Source organism: Liolophura sinensis, chromosome 8 (genome assembly GCF_032854445.1).
Source record: "Liolophura sinensis isolate JHLJ2023 chromosome 8, CUHK_Ljap_v2, whole genome shotgun sequence".
NCBI lineage: Eukaryota > Metazoa > Mollusca > Polyplacophora > Chitonida > Chitonidae > Liolophura > Liolophura sinensis.
Window position 1 is genome coordinate 55,410,177 of NC_088302.1, and position 15,810 is coordinate 55,425,986.

General features: G+C 39.1%; 2 protein-coding genes across 2 annotated transcripts; both read left to right on the top strand.

Moving 5' to 3' along the window:
* Nucleotides 1-169: 169 nt before the first annotated feature.
* On the top strand, nt 170-5,237 carry LOC135473061 (protein THEM6-like). The gene is made up of 3 exons (XM_064752855.1): nt 170-321; nt 2,741-2,952; nt 3,348-5,237. Exons 1-3 carry the CDS (start codon nt 204-206, stop codon nt 3,576-3,578), a joined length of 561 nt encoding a protein of 186 aa, XP_064608925.1. The 5' UTR covers nt 170-203; the 3' UTR covers nt 3,579-5,237.
* A 2,742-nt stretch (nt 5,238-7,979) lies between these two features.
* LOC135472991 (GDNF-inducible zinc finger protein 1-like) lies at nt 7,980-14,970 on the top strand. Its single transcript, XM_064752753.1, has one exon. It carries the CDS (start codon nt 8,159-8,161, stop codon nt 11,084-11,086), a length of 2,928 nt encoding a protein of 975 aa, XP_064608823.1. The 5' UTR covers nt 7,980-8,158; the 3' UTR covers nt 11,087-14,970.
* The last annotated feature ends 840 nt before the right edge of the window (nt 14,971-15,810 follow it).

The following is a 15,810-nucleotide window of genomic DNA, read 5'->3' on the forward strand; positions in this document are numbered from 1 at the left end:
TCACCTGAACTACCACATACGTGGAATCCCTTGGGACGGAATGGGTTACCTCCCTTGTGTATAATACTCTTCAGAAAAAAAGACAACATCGTTAAGTAAAAAAGTGGGAAACTGTCACTGTGACTGTGTTGAAATTTTTCCTAGATTCTCTGCAAGCAGCAACCATGTTTTGGTTTCTTATCTCCCTCGGCCTTATTCTCTACATGTTGTTTGACGTGGCCTATTTCATCAGAGTTGTGATCTTGACGTTGTACGTGATGGGCCGTAAAATGATACAACCAAGACTCCAAGCTGGATTGTTAGAAGACAATGTTTTGAAAGGTGATGCATCTGATGAAACCAATACTTGATCTCTCCATGGACTGTCATCGTATTTTGGCAGTGCTGACTGTTTTATAAATACAGTCTTTCATGCTAAACGTGGGAGAGCCTATCTCTATTAGTCTAAAATTCTGGAAGGGTTACGGTGAATGTTAATCTAATGAATGTTGTGCTAATCATAAAACGTCTAATTCGTTAAGCTAGGCAGGGCTTCCTCTGACACTCGCCATGGTCGCAAGTTTAGAACAATTGTTTTGAAATGGCGATAAAATTTGAAGAAATGCGAATGTTTTTGGCGAAAAATTTATTTACTTAAGAAAAAATACAAACGTTATATAAAATCCACCATGAGAGTTTTCTCGGGGTTTTAGTGGATTTTCGCAGTTTTTCTATTGAAAACAATCCACTAACTTTCAAACGGCCTCAACTCCGCGAAACAACAACAACACAATTTGTATGGCGATTACTTGACGGACATTTACAAAGGGGGTTCAGCATTGTTGCCAGTTGACTTACATTAAATAACGCTTGAAAACGATTTTTGTCAAATAAGGAATGAGTATCATGGCATTTTGGGGGATGCTTTTCATCGCCAATTATCAAATTATCAAGGGAGATAAATCAAGGTAGAGTTACAACTGTAAATCAAGTTACTTCCCATGAAAAATGTAAACTTTTCGACTTCAATAGACTATTTTTTGTGGTTCCGAAGTAAATTAAATGTTTCAGAGTATGTTCCATTACATAAATGTGTACGCCGCCTGGTTTTCTCCTGTTGTACTTTGTTACTCCAATGTATTGATCATAGTGCTGCATTTAAATTCATTGAGGTCGGAAATTTATTTCATAACAATTTTTTCTGATATAGGAAATGACATTTTACTAGGATCCTACACAGAAAGGTTGAAAAAAGGATTGATGTTTTTTTTTTTCAAAAAACAAAAACATGCTGTGAAGCATTGGTCCATTATTTTAAGGGCAGTTGTTCTTAATGTTACGTTTGATAAACTGCAGATATATCTGGAAGAGACCAAACTGATTTTAGCAGCTACACCAAGGCAGAAAAAATGAATTACTGATGGAGACCTACAAGGGTCATGGATACTGCTCCCATTCAATCAGTTGATGATCACAAAAGGTTACCTCAAGGCCGCTATGGAAGTGTGGCTAAAGAAAAATTGTGTTAGCCACAAAATCTGATGAGTGGCTAAAGTGACTGGCTAAAAACATTCTGACCCAGAGGAAGACCTGGCTAGGTGAATTTCAGAATAACATGCTGAGGTCATCTTGATGGACTGTACTTTGGTTATAATGTAAGAAAAGGATTTGACATCCAGAAAGAAAATTTCAAATTTACATGTGTTGTTAGTTTTTTTCCAACTGGTCATACTGAAGATATGTCTCGGTGACTTTCTGTGCATATCTGTGTGCAACATGTAGGAAAGTTTGTCGGTAACTTGCCAAAGATCAGCAGTTTAAGAACACCCTCCACCCATAAAGCTGACCATGGCTGAAAAGTATAAAAATAAGTAGAGAAATTATATGATGAAGGGGCCTGGTATTGACTGGATTTACGTGTACACTCTAACATACCTTTTTTTATATTCATCCTTACAGCTCAGTTAGATCAGCAAGTAAAAATCTTTGTCAACAACACCATTTCCATTATACTTGCAAAGAAAACTTGTAGCCTTAACTATGATAGGGCTGAGAATGCTTTGTGCAGCCTCAATTCATCATTTATCAATGTAGCATACAAATAAGAGACCCCATAGTGGTGGAATGTAACTCTGAAATCGAGCAGTGCAGTTGCAAGAGTTACTGAGAGAAACCGACTCAAATGTGTTGGATGGATGGTAAGGAACATTCATGTCTGTTCGCACGGGCACTAAATCTTCCTGAGCATAAATTGGCATCAACCATGTGTTCTCTGTAATAAACTAAGCTGTTACGAGACTCACCAAACCAAAAGGGTCCATGGGAATCACGTTTGTTCGTGAAAAATAATCACATTTTCCAAGCCTATATCATAACATTTGGTGAGTTGTCAAGATTGCAGTCGCAGTAGGCATTAGGATAGGCCCTAAATTGTATTTTCAATTTGTGTTATTGCCATGGATATTTGCTTAAGCCAGCATAAGATTAGGTTGGTTAATTTAGAGGAACATTTGGCTGACATCGCTTTATGAAAGGGAAGACTTAATGCCTGTGTGAAACAGCTGTAAATGTCCCTTACTGTCAATCCAACACATTTGGAGCCGTTTTTCTGAAACTCTCCCAACTACGTTGCTCGATTTCAGAGTTATATTCCACCACTAGAGACCTCTCAATCATGACAATTTGTATGGTCAATATCTCTTTGCTTAAATGTATGGAATAACCACTGTTTTAAATGTAGTTCTCTGTTTTGTCCGTACAGTTATTTGCTTGACAACAGATATGGATTTTAACTGGCATATGAATAATGGGCGCTACTTGCGAGAGGCTGATTTTGCTCGCTACAAGTGGTTTTTAGAAACCTCAGTTTGGGATACCGTCAGTTCCCTGGGTGGCAGTGCTATTACCTCCGCCAGTTCTATACGTTACAGGAAGTCAGTGCAGCTATTTGACATCATCCACCTTCACTCTAAAGTAAGTGTAACTTGCTTTACTCCATGGATGAGCTGCAGGGTTTGTCAATGAGTTAAGCAAGGACTGTGTGGAAAAACATTATGCAACTATTCATAAATCAAATTTCTAATACCCGTACCAAGTTATGTTGGATTAAAATTTGCTCTATGTAGCATTTCTGCTTTATTTGTTTGAATTCTCAGTTACACAATATTCATGGCATGCCGTGGAACGGATATATACAATCTAGTAATTAACAAACTTTCCAAACATTTAAGGCTAATTGAACATGTCAGTAGATGTATCAAATGTAAGACAGTGTTAGTTTTTTCAGGTTTGTTCACTTGATGAATGGATCATTTTTCTCTCTTTTCTTGTCAAATAAATAAACATCACATCTAATTTTCCCTCCACAGATTATATGCTGGGACGATAAGGCATTTTATATGGAGCAGCGATTTGAGAGGAGGCCTGACAACTTTGTATGTGCAGTAGCCCTCGTGAAGATAAGCCTCATTAAAGTTTCCCCACAAAGTGTGGTGGACAAGATATTAGGAGTAGGAACAGAAAGCCCCCCTGTGCCTTTGGACCTGCAAAAGTGGATAGAGTCTAACACTGCATCTAGTGATAAACTTAAGGCATTATGATGAGGAAACAAAGTCCATTTTGCCACATTTGCATTTGCATTTCAGTTTATTTTAAATGCATAATTTATTTGATTTTTTGAGCCGTTTGAAATATTTTGCCAGTTTTAGGATATATACATGTTAATCATTTTTATACCTGACCGGCATTAGACGGAGCGTATTATTTTATAGCGGAGGCCTTCGTGGCTCAGCTGGTTAGCGTGCTAGCGCAGCGTAATGACCCAAAATCCCCTCACCAATGCGGTCGCTGTGAGTTCAAGTCTAGCTCTTGCTGGCTTCCTCTCCAGCTGTGGGAAGGTCAGCCAGCAACCTGCAGATGGTCGTGGCTCCATAATGCTAGCTGCCGTCGTATAAGTGAAATATTCTTGAGTATGGCATATAAAACCAATCAAATAAATAAATGAAATGATTTTGTGCGTCTGTTCGTATTCATGCCTGGAGTATATCTCCAATTGTTTTCCACAGAGAGTTTTAATTTTTGGTGGATACATAGTTACACAGATGACGATGTGTTGTGACTCACATTTGTTCAATTGCGTGGTTGTTTGGTAACCGCATAGCCATTTTCCCTACATACTATACAAATAGATATAATTTTGTGTCCGGGATATAACTCCAACTGTTTTAATTTTTGGTGGATATCTTTATACACTCATGACGAAGTGTCGTCACTAACATTTGTTAATGGCCGTTGCCATGGTTACCATATCGCCAGTTTCCCTATATATACTATACAAACAGATATGATTTCGAGTCTGGGCTATAACTCCAACTGTTTTCTGCATAGAGCTTTCATCTTTGGTAGATATATACATACATATGTAGATGGTGATGTCTCGCGACTCACATTTGTCCATTTTTGGTGGACACATTTGTCCATTTGGGCGGTTGTCATGGTAACCACATAACCAACACCCATGAAGATTCCCCTCAGCAGTTATACTCACCACAATGCTGCTGGTATTCTTTTATACATTTCAAACAAATACATTTGTTGGGTCATATGTTGTGATCACCTGAAATCTTGTTATCATTGCTGTTTAGAAGGTTGTGTATATAGTTTGTGATTTGCCTCTCACACCAGATAATAGTTGTACTTTTAATGCATCAGTCAGGTGTGCTTTTCTGGTGTGATGAACATGGCCAGTATTGTTGTATGTGATGTTTTCTATTCTGTAGTATTACATAATTGTCAATCCTATTACTAACTGAAACAAAATTATCACCTGTGTTAAAACCTGCAATGGTGTATAATGTTAAACATGAACTGCTGGTACATTAATGCCACTGTAAATTCAAACACTTTTCAAGTCAGCTCACACCTCAGCCCAGTTTCACAAAGCGACATACAACATTTTTTGGATGTACATTTGTCGTACAGTATTTTGTATGTCACTGCTACTGTGCAATTATCATACCTGTACCACATCTTTGTGAAACTGAACCCAATTGTATTTGAACTTGCTCTTTTTGTTGAAATATTGATTTTAGCGCCACTTTTCTTTCTGATGTCGTGGCCTGACAAATGAGTGCTTTTATTAATACATTTTACAATTTTGTTTTGTTTTTTTTACAATGTGCATTGTCTATTCACATACGTACATTAGTTTTATGTTTGCAATTCTTTTTTTTTTTTGGACAATATACATTTTGATTATTCAAATAACGTATTAGTGGAGTATGATTTAGAAGTAACAATTGAGATAAAGAACAGTCACAAGTGGCTGTGTTGACAGATAATAATTCCCTTGCTATTTCCTCTTGTGACGTGGTGATCGAGTGATTCTGTCCAGGAAACGGCAGCATACTGGAATCCTGTACCTGTAACAAAGTGCAACAAGTACATTAGAGGAAAAAAGATTGCAGACTTCATCTGTTTGAATGAAGCATTGGAAAGTTCTGTGATTGTAAATCGCTCTGATGTTACCAATACTTTTTATTGGAGGTGGGATCCTCACTGGCCTATTGAGTTTTCACACAGACCAGAAGTCTGAAATGGTAGCAGTGACACCTTTTTCCTGTAGGAACTTATGAAGTTCACCCAACTTCCAGCTCCTCGGCTTTTTCAGTATTTTATCAACTCTAAGTTACTTTTGGTGAAACGTTTTTAGATGCCCTTGGTAGAATAAATCTGATCAAACATTGTTGCCAAACATTTTCAACGGGTCACATGATACAGCTGTCTAGCTGTCTGTGATGCAGTACCAGAAAGGAATAAACTGTGATGGTGCATTTAGTGACCTCACCTTGCCAAAAGTAGTCCCCAGTTTAATGTTTTGTCAGACCGCTGGATGTGATGGTTACTTCCTTCCTTGTTTGAGACCCAAGCACTGATTATACAGTTTCGCTATACTGTAACTGGGAGGGTAAAACCACAATCAGATCAGATTAGCATAACGGAACATGCCAATTAGGCTACTGGTGTTAGTATACTGTGACGGGGCTGTTATGTCTGATGACGTCTGTGTCGTATTCCATTGAGGCAGCACTGTATATTTTTTGCCCAAGGAACACTGTCCTAATGTTGCTGAAATAATGACGCAAACAGTTAAACCCAAGAAAATCATCAAGTATGTCAGGTAGAACTACTTGTCAAAGTTTTGGACAGAGGTCTCAAATCTGTCTTCTGTACAAGTACTAGAAGTCAGGTGGCATGCACTAGAATGTTCTGCACCATGTTAAATTATCTGAAAGCCATTCTTTTGTGAAAATGGTGTTTTTCAGTTTCAAAATGTAATGAAAAAAAAACAGTAGTGAAATTCAGATGTCATAAATGTTTAAATCTAGATGCAGTGTGCATTTGTATAACAAGAGACAAATGTTGCATGTATGTTTGCATAAGTACAAGGTGTGCAAATGTATTTTCACCTGCTGCTATAAGAAAGTGTTTGTTGTTATTCTTGTTGCATTTAAGATGCCCATTGATGAAATCTTTACATGTGTTGTTTAGTTTAGACAAACTGAGGGTATGTCTACAAAACTTAATTGACATACCAATTCCACTTCAAACATATGTTAAAATCTTTGAAAGATATTTGAATGTCATACATGTATTTTGATACTATTAGATACAGGTTGTCAGCTGGGTAGGTTCTCTTTGAGGAAAGTTTATGGAAAATATGAATCGAAAAAAGAAAAACTATCCACAACAGGTTGCAAAGGAAACCTTTATTTGTGAACTTTTGCTGACAGAGACTGGATGGAAAAAGAATTTTTCACCAAACGGCAGAAATCGCATCATGTTAGATACTTGAAAGAGAAAGACAAAACATATACATGTATGTTTGATGTGAAAGAAGATACATTGGTACACGAGAATAAAATATCGTGTTGGCCCACTGGTACAAGTATTATTCATAGTTTTGTTGTGATATCACAGCTGCTCTGAGCCAAACTTCAGGACATTCTTAGGTGAAAACAATGCAAATTTAACCCTGGTGAGATAGGCATTGAAGAAGATTTTAGAATAAAAAATGAAAAATATAGCTTTTAGGTACATGTAAGAAATTCTCTCTGAAAAAGGGATCAGTGTGTATCTAGCTTCTGATATGATAGTTGCATTATCATCTAAAACTTTAAATGGCAAAAATGGGCATTTTGCCCATTTAACTCCATGTACGCCTTGCGAGGAACCCAAGTGCTCGAAACAATAAAAGTTATCTCAAAGTCACCATGTCACGTACATGTGTTTATTTCCTCATTTGCATCCCATACTAAGTAAGTGAAAGGCATAAGATATGTACTGGTTTGTGAACAGATCCAGGGACTATTATATATAGATAGAACTAAATGAGATATTTGGTGAAGAGTTACATATATGCAGTACCAGAGCAAACTTATGCTGGACACTATACAGTGTATAGACAAGTCTTAACAGATTGTCAGCGGTTAACTGACGCATACTGGCACACATTAGTCACAGCAGATGTCAGATCCCCTAACCATGCCTAACGTTATGTATATAATAAGCTGTGCGCATTTCCAGAAGGGTGATGTGGGCCGTATTTATTATCTGCTAGTCTCCAAATGCAGATCTGCACAAATGCCAAGCACCGGACCCGGTCCATCTCTATGTACACCAGTGTTGTAGGGGGCGTTGTTACAAGAATTAATCTCCTGCCACGTCAAAAATTTAATTCTGGTGGAGATGTACCTCTGCCAATTGCTTGGTCTACATTCAGACTCTGACCGATGGTCATTCACATCCCATAATTTGGTGTTTTTAACAAAGAGGTGATGAAATTTGCGACACTCATGGTCTATATGGTGTTGTGGTTTTTTTTTTGTAATAATTTACGAGTGAAGGCCACCGGATGCGGCACAGGTCATTTTTGAAAAGTGTTCACACCCCCAAGACGAGCAGAATGTCGTGCTGGCTTTTTGTGCAGGCCCGTACCGCCATACTGTATTTTTCGTCGCCAGGAAAAGTGAAAATTTCTTCTAAGTTGTGCCAAGCAGTGAGTGCACAACTCACTAGACAACATCTGCTTCTCACCTGACTTATTTACGACGATAACTGATCGATAGAAACTGGCCAGTCATGACTGATTGAGTGGACACGGTTTGTAGTTTTCTGCATCATGATTTTTGGCGTGGTTACGGCGGAGATCGCCAAAGAGTTTGTGGAGTCGCTGCGCTGCCATGACCGGGGGAAAATCTTTGAAGATGTCGTGCAACGAAGCGGCGTCACGCTGTATATGTCAGACGACAAAAAGGACATACGACTGCAGGGCTTTTGGGATAGCGTGAAGGATGCCCACGATTTACTGGAGGGGGAGTATGGGGGAATGGTATCGTACCCGAGCTCGGCTAAAGATGGGTGTGGCAGACAGCTGTCCCGTCAGAACAGGATGGCAGTTCTGGCCACCAAGCCGTGGCCTTCGCAGGGCCCTCGGGTGCCTGATAACACCCGTGTGCAGCCCAGAGGGAACCTGGACGGTGCGAGCAAGTCGCCATGGAAGACCATGAGAAAATGGCCCAAAGCCCCAGACCCAGTCATTATATTCGAAGGCGTGGGTCCAGGAATGCCGAGCACTGCCGATCTTCTCAGTAGAGGCAATAAGGAAGAAATTAAAAAGGCTATTGAGGTTGTCACGCGGAGTTCGGCGGTTCCAAGTTCGATAACGGTCCAGCAATTTCCGGAAGCACAAAGTGATGCAAAGATAACAGATGCCAATGACAGTTCAGTAAATCTTCCTGAAAAGCCTGTTGATGCTGACGAGGCTATCCCGCCATCACAAGCTGATGACGACGATGATTATCATGATGATGGAAATGCAGATGATAACGAAGCCACTGAGGGAGAACAGGTCATAGAGTGCAAAAATGAAGATCTAACTGTGCCCAAAACTGAGAAATCACCAAAGAGTGCTGCCAAAGAAACGACGGAAGACACTGAAGAAGCTGATGTAGGACCTGAACAAAGACCAGTTAGAACCAAAAGTGGTCCGCAGACCCGAGGTAATAAAAGAAAGGCAGGACGTCCTAGGAAAATCCCCATCAAAACAGCTAGTAGCGATGAAGGGGCCCAAGAAGACAGTGATTCTGACTACAGCACTCAACCAAAGAAGTCAAATCGCCGAAAACGGTTGCCTGTTCGGAAGTCCCTAAGAAGGAGAGTCCCAACAAGACGACAGCCGGCTGCTCCATCCCCAGACGAACCTGTTGTGAAACGAAAACGTGGACGACCTCGAAAAACTGAGGTACGAGCAGAAACCTTCAAGTGCAAAGAGTGTGACTTCATTGGAAAAAACAAAGGCCAGTTAAAGAATCATAAACGGAGAATGCATGGAACAGAGGCAGGTAGCTGTCGCTGCCCTGTGTGCGACAAACAGTTCAGTTTCGAGAAAGACATGAAACGACACATGATGAGGCATGTTGATACGCGCTACCCCTGTGATATTTGTGGTAGAGTTTACAAAGATCGTAAAACTATGTTGACTCACAAGGAAAGGCACAATGAGAGCTATGTGCCACCATCTTTCTCATGTGATCAGTGCAGTAAATCCTTCTGTACCAAGTACATCCTGGCTAACCATGTGAAATCTGAGCATCTCGGCCTCAAGAGAATGTTTCTGTGCCCCACGTGTGGTAAAAGCTTTACCCAGAAACATGCCTATCTTCAGCATGCCAATGTGCACCTTGGCATCAAGCCATTTGTGTGTGAGGTGTGTAACAAAGCTTTTGCCTATGAGAAGTCTCTGAAAGAACACAAATTCATGCACCAAGAAGCAAAGAACTTTGTGTGCGAGATTTGTTCTAAGGCTTTTCGTCAGAAATCAGCTTTGGTTGTGCATGCTAAAATTCACAAACCAACTAAGGACTTTTTGTGTAGTGTGTGTAGCAAGGGGTTTACACAGAAACAAGCTCTTTTACGCCATGAGCGTGTGCATAACGGAGAAAAGCCATTTGCTTGCGGAATTTGTGGTCGAAGTTTTAGTGACAAGTCTATCATCAGGCGTCACATGATACTGGTTCATAAGAGAGACTCGAAACAGTGGAAGGAAAACACTTTTGAGGAGCAAAAGAAAAGAAGTGATTATTTCGTAACACCAAAGTTAAATTCTGATATGGATGAAGATATTATAGTGACTACTTCTGCTGATAATTCACTGAGCACTGCGCGACCGCTACAGGCTATGTCCCACCAGCCTCCAAGCATCCCACCGTCAGTGAGTGTAGAGCAAAGGGAGAGCAATCACGCCACTCCTGATCCCTTGCCCATGTCACCAGTTCCAATCCCGCCCCGCCTTCCATCAGTGCCTATCTCTATGGTGCCTCCAGCACCTGTGCCATCAATATCAAGCCATGGGGAAGAAAATTTACACCCTGCCCATTCAGGTATGCCAGCCATTTCCCATGGGGGAGCTCTTTTCAACCCTCGTGACATGCATGAAATGAGGGATATACGAGACATCCGGGACATGCGAGATATCCAGGATATGCGAGACCTTAGAGCACCAGAAATTCGTCCCGTTGAGCTGCGGGATATGAGAACGGGTGAGATCAGGGAATTACAAGCAGCAGAAATCAGGGACATGCGCACACCCGATGTGAGGGATTTGCGGGTAGCTGGACTGAGAGAACATGCCAAGGTTACCTCCCTTACCGATCTTCGGGATATTAGAGTGCCAGACATGCGTGACATGCGACTGGCTGACATGCGTGACATTCGCTCTGGACACAACGAGCTCAGAGATTTACGAGACATGCGTGACTCCCACCTGGCAGGGCCACCTCTTCCCTCTCCCGTACACGACAGTGCCCCAGTGACCTCACACTCGGTGGCTGACCTCTCACCGGGGTCAATGACTTCCAGTAGCAACTACCCCAGCTCTGTGCCCCCAGGCATCAGTACCCACCACGGGGCCTACCCTTCCACTGTGACGTCCCCCTCGGCCATGCCAGTCCATCATTACCCATATATGTACAGTAACATACCTCAGAACTATGACCCCCACTCAGGTGCCCCTTACATACAACAGCCCCAGATGAACTACTATCAGTGACGGCCTACAAGCTTTAATTTAGCACAATGGAGTTCAGTCTGTGACTGCTAATTTGTTAGCGTAAAGGTGCCATATTACACATTCTTTTGTTATAACTTACTATTTTATGTATTACACATATTTACATCTGTATGATCTAACTTCTAACTATGCATCTTATAGAGTACATGTATGTATGTATGTATGTATAACCTGTAATATGCACCCTTCATATTGCATAGTCATTGTCACTTGAGGTTGATGTACATGTATTTAGGGTTTAGAATTTTCTATTAGATTAGCATATGTAGTTAAGATTGTCAGTCTTGCGTTTGACTTAATTACTTTAAACAAAGGTATTTATGTTGGTGAAATACATGTATTTACATTTGTGTATGTTACATTTATTCAAAGCTTATGTGTATAGTTTCTTTATTCATTTATGTAGTTTGGTTGTCATTTGAAGGTAAACAACATGCAATAATAACTTACATGTTAATGATTGAGAACTGTTTAACATTACATGTAAAATGTGCTGTTGATGAGGGGTTGATGTAGTTACTACGTGGAACATGCCCATTACATAGTTTAGGTTTTATGCGTAGATGTTAAATAGATGACATAAAATTTTATCCTTTTTTCTACTGCCTTTTTACCCATGTTCTAATCTATAAAAACCATAATTGTGTAATAATATATGTTCTTAGTTTGTGCATATATGAAGCTTCCACGTTTCAATATTTTGCACTATCTTTCCTTTCAGTGAGTATTACACAACATTACCAAACACAATTTGCAATGGTGATTTCAAAAGTGTTAGCTGTGTTAAGATGGGTATAGGTCAGTTAATCAAGGTATACAGACAAATGGCATATTTATACCAGTAGGGATTACGTGTATGCGCAATTCTAGAGGAGTTTTCTTCCATAAGCCAAGCTCACAATGAGCAGTGTTTGGTACCAACTTGCGGAATGACCTTCATGGAAATGACAGTTGTGTTGAGTTGAAAGCCACAAATTGTAACAAACAGAGTGTCGAATTCTCGTTAAACTAGTTGAATGTGTCAAGTACATGTACAACAACTCACGGTAGCTTTTCTTGATTTTATAGATCTTCTAGATATTTTAATGTTTAATATTAAATGTGCATCATATTAGATGCATCATTTTACAGAAGAAATTTACATTATTATTATTTTAATTGTTTTTGTGCTATTATTAAGTGTGAAATATGCCATTTAGTTTGTTTCCATTGAAGTGTTAATTAACTAATTGTAATGGGACATAATACAATAAATAATAGAGTATATGGAATGCTGGTAAGTATGTAGCTCTTAGTAAGAAACTTTTTGAACTCAATAGTGTTAACATGTCTAAACATCATGGTGATTTTGAAAAATGAAAGCATTTCATAAAGTCTGGTGTCTGGTCAACTAGATAAAGGATAAAAAGAGTTTGCATTAGCTTTAGCTAAATATTGCTGCTATCTCGGTAGAGTAAATGAAGATACAGGTACCTTGCATGGTCACCAGATGTGTGGAAAAATTACCTGTATTCTACTTGATAGGAGTCTTAGATTAAGGTCATTTTCATTAAAAATATCAAACATTTCTAAAATAGTGTATGTACGGTATGATTTGTTTTGTGAAAAGTACTATTTTCCATTTTAATTTCTAAGAAAAATTAAGTGTTTTTGAAACATCCTGTCCAATGCAGACTACTACCTTATTTTTCGCTAAGATTTCTTTTGGGATGGTAATGGCATTATGACCTTTGCGGATAGTGGTTAACTTCTCTGGTACCTGAGACTACTACTCAGTAACAAAGAGAAATAAGGTATAATGATAAATGGTGCATGTTTGTCAGGTACCATTTTGAAGAGCATATCTTATATTGGATTGTAGAATGCTTCTTGAACCTCGTTTTTGTATTAAAATATTTCCAGCATCCTTTAGTTGCTATAATAACCATCAACATAAGCTGTATTCTCTCAGCTGAAGAAAACCTCTGAAGCAGTGTCTGTGTGTACACGCTTGTTTATGAACAAATTGTTTATGAATGCTGATTTCATCATTTTCAACATACTAGACCACACCCATGCAATTTTTTAAGAACTTGAGTCTGGTCACTAGGCCAAGGATTCTTTATAGAGACAAAGGTATCAGTAGCTTGGTTTGTCAAATTTGTGACTTATAATTCCATGTTCGTATTTGCCAGAAATAGTGTACGAATCTGGTGTAAATTCGGTACTATTTGTTCAACCGTTTTCCTCTGTTTTTATGTCCCTTCATTTCAAACACATACTTTGGTAATACAAAGATCAATACTTGGATATTACTTTTACTGTGGTTACACCATATATATATGCAAGTTGTGAAGGAGTGTGTAAGCCAAGTAGATAGCAACAGTACAAATATCTACCAAAAATTATGGATAATTTGTCATTTGTTCATTATCTTGTTAAGCATAGTTATTGATAGTTGTTCTTGTATTAAAAACATATTTTCATACTCAGCCAACCATTGTTTACATATTCCCCCCCTCCCCCGGCACAACATGTTGCAAAGCACAACTTGGTTTGCTGAACAGGCTTTTTATACTGTTACATTGACTTCAGAACAGAAGATTCAGTAAATTTACCCTTAATGCCTTCCTGTTTTTCTGAAATAATTTGATGTGTGTTTTGCAAAGTTGCTGTCCCAAAAAAGGAGCCTGAAAGATGGTTGAAGTTGAGTACTATTCGTGCATACATGTATAAGCTGAACCATCAGTTGGAGAGTGTTATGAATATTCATTGGAAAGGTGGATTGTTGTTTATAAAGCAGATTTTGAGGATTATACAAGCTCTGTTTCATTATTTGCTGCTAAGGAATTTGTGTGTCACAACACAAACTGCTGCTAAGGAATTTGTGTCACAATAGAAGTTGGCTAAGTTCAGTATAAAAGTTGTGAAATGGTTATAGGATTAGAGATGTCATTTCTGAAATTATATGGCAAGTCCACAGGTTATGATATAAAACCCTTTATTTGACATTTTGGCAGTTATGTGGATTATAATTTGTATGCACTATTCATCCTTGGCACTGATTTTGTACTTACTGCACTTACATGTACAACACTCCAAACTTTTAGCCTCATTCATGATATGTATGCCCCAGATTTTTAAGCTTTAAAAATTGGGAGGTGGCATATTTTTAAATTGTATGATCTGGAGCTAGCGTGAATCAGGACATAAAGCTATTGTTATCTCCATAATTGAGGGTGGCGCAAGGTGTGTGCTGTTACAGTCTATCACTTTCTACTGTTATGTCCTACTGTCTATTAATGTGAGAAATGAAAACTTCAAGAAAATGGTGTTGGGGTCATGTTGGTGGGATTGGTCGCGCCCCCATCAGCTCCTGATTCATTTCAAATACAGGTGTAAGAATATGGCTCCTCTTAGGACTTTCACAAATATTTCAACACCTGTTACATTTATTATGCAGACTTTGTATGCCTTCGATCACCATGCACATCAATTATGCATTTTTTTTAAAGGTGTACCTGACCATTTTCTCAAGAGGTTTGATAGTGATAGATAAATGCAATCATGGTGTGTCTGAGGACAGACTGTATACCTGAAATACACCTCACCCAAATACAAAAGAATGTGATTTTTTTTGCAGACAAGTTAGATGAAAATATCAATCATGATATTTATCATCACCTTTAATTGTATAATGCATGTTACTGCAGTCATGTCTGCAGGTGTAATCGTATTTATTGTTATTTTCTTTTCATAATTGAAAGCATATTATGTATTCAGTATACTTCAATACCTTTATGCATAATTCTGTTACCCTGCATGCTACATGCTGTTATGCACGTGTGAGACTCGATGTAGGGGTGAATGAAATAAAGTCCATTACGGATTAATGCTGTTGCCTTTGGTTGTAAGTTTCTGTATATTTGTTGACAGGCGAGATTCATACAAACTGAAATAGGGTTGGTTCTTCCCCTGCCAAGGTTCCTCCGCAATGTCTAACCACAGCCTGGTATTTCAATCCAGAGTTCAATTTCAAGCTCAGGCAGGGAATTCTTAAAGACTCCTCGCCTCCGCTGTTTGTGAGACCTTGATGACAGTAAGCTGCTGATGCTATTCACAAGCCCATTTGGCTGCCCTTACATGAAATATGCATGGGTTTTACTTTGTGCTTCCAATTTTTACCAGTCATGACCATGTGGAGTCATTAGGCGTGTGTACATACACCAGGCATTCTTGTGGCAGGATGAATACCTGCTGCCAAAGTGGAGCTGCCTCGGAAATATCACGCTGAAGACATCAGACACATGATGCTGGCCAGCATGATGGTGGGAGGAGACCGGTGCCTGGGGGAACAGTGTTAATGGATTATGTAGCATGTACACTGGACTCGCACACAATAGATTAACATGGGGATTATCAGATTGTTCATCCAGACATCTGGTTTTTATTGCTGTTATTGGGATGTTCATTTTAATACCATTACTTGTAAGAAGGTAATGAAAATCTCTTCTCCCAAAAGGACATCTTTGGAAAAATAAAAAAAAATATTAAAAATTTATTAAAAGTGAAGCCAGGCTTAAATTTTAATACCAGTTTTGCCCTGATACAGAACAAATGGCACTTTAGTCTGCTCTAATACTAATACCTGGCTTAACTGCTAGTACACTTCTGACTTAATTGTCCCTGGCCATGTGGCATATTTCACCAATGGGGACACAGCA

Coding starts and splice junctions, on each gene's coding strand:
- LOC135473061 (XM_064752855.1), top strand. CDS start 204: ATGTTGTTTGACGTGGCCTATTTCATCAGAGTTGTGATCTTGACGTTG. Junction 322..2,740: donor AGAAGACAATGTTTTGAAAG/GTGATGCATCTG, acceptor TTGTCCGTACAG/TTATTTGCTTGACAACAGAT. Junction 2,953..3,347: donor TCATCCACCTTCACTCTAAA/GTAAGTGTAACT, acceptor TTCCCTCCACAG/ATTATATGCTGGGACGATAA.
- LOC135472991 (XM_064752753.1), top strand. CDS start 8,159: ATGATTTTTGGCGTGGTTACGGCGGAGATCGCCAAAGAGTTTGTGGAG.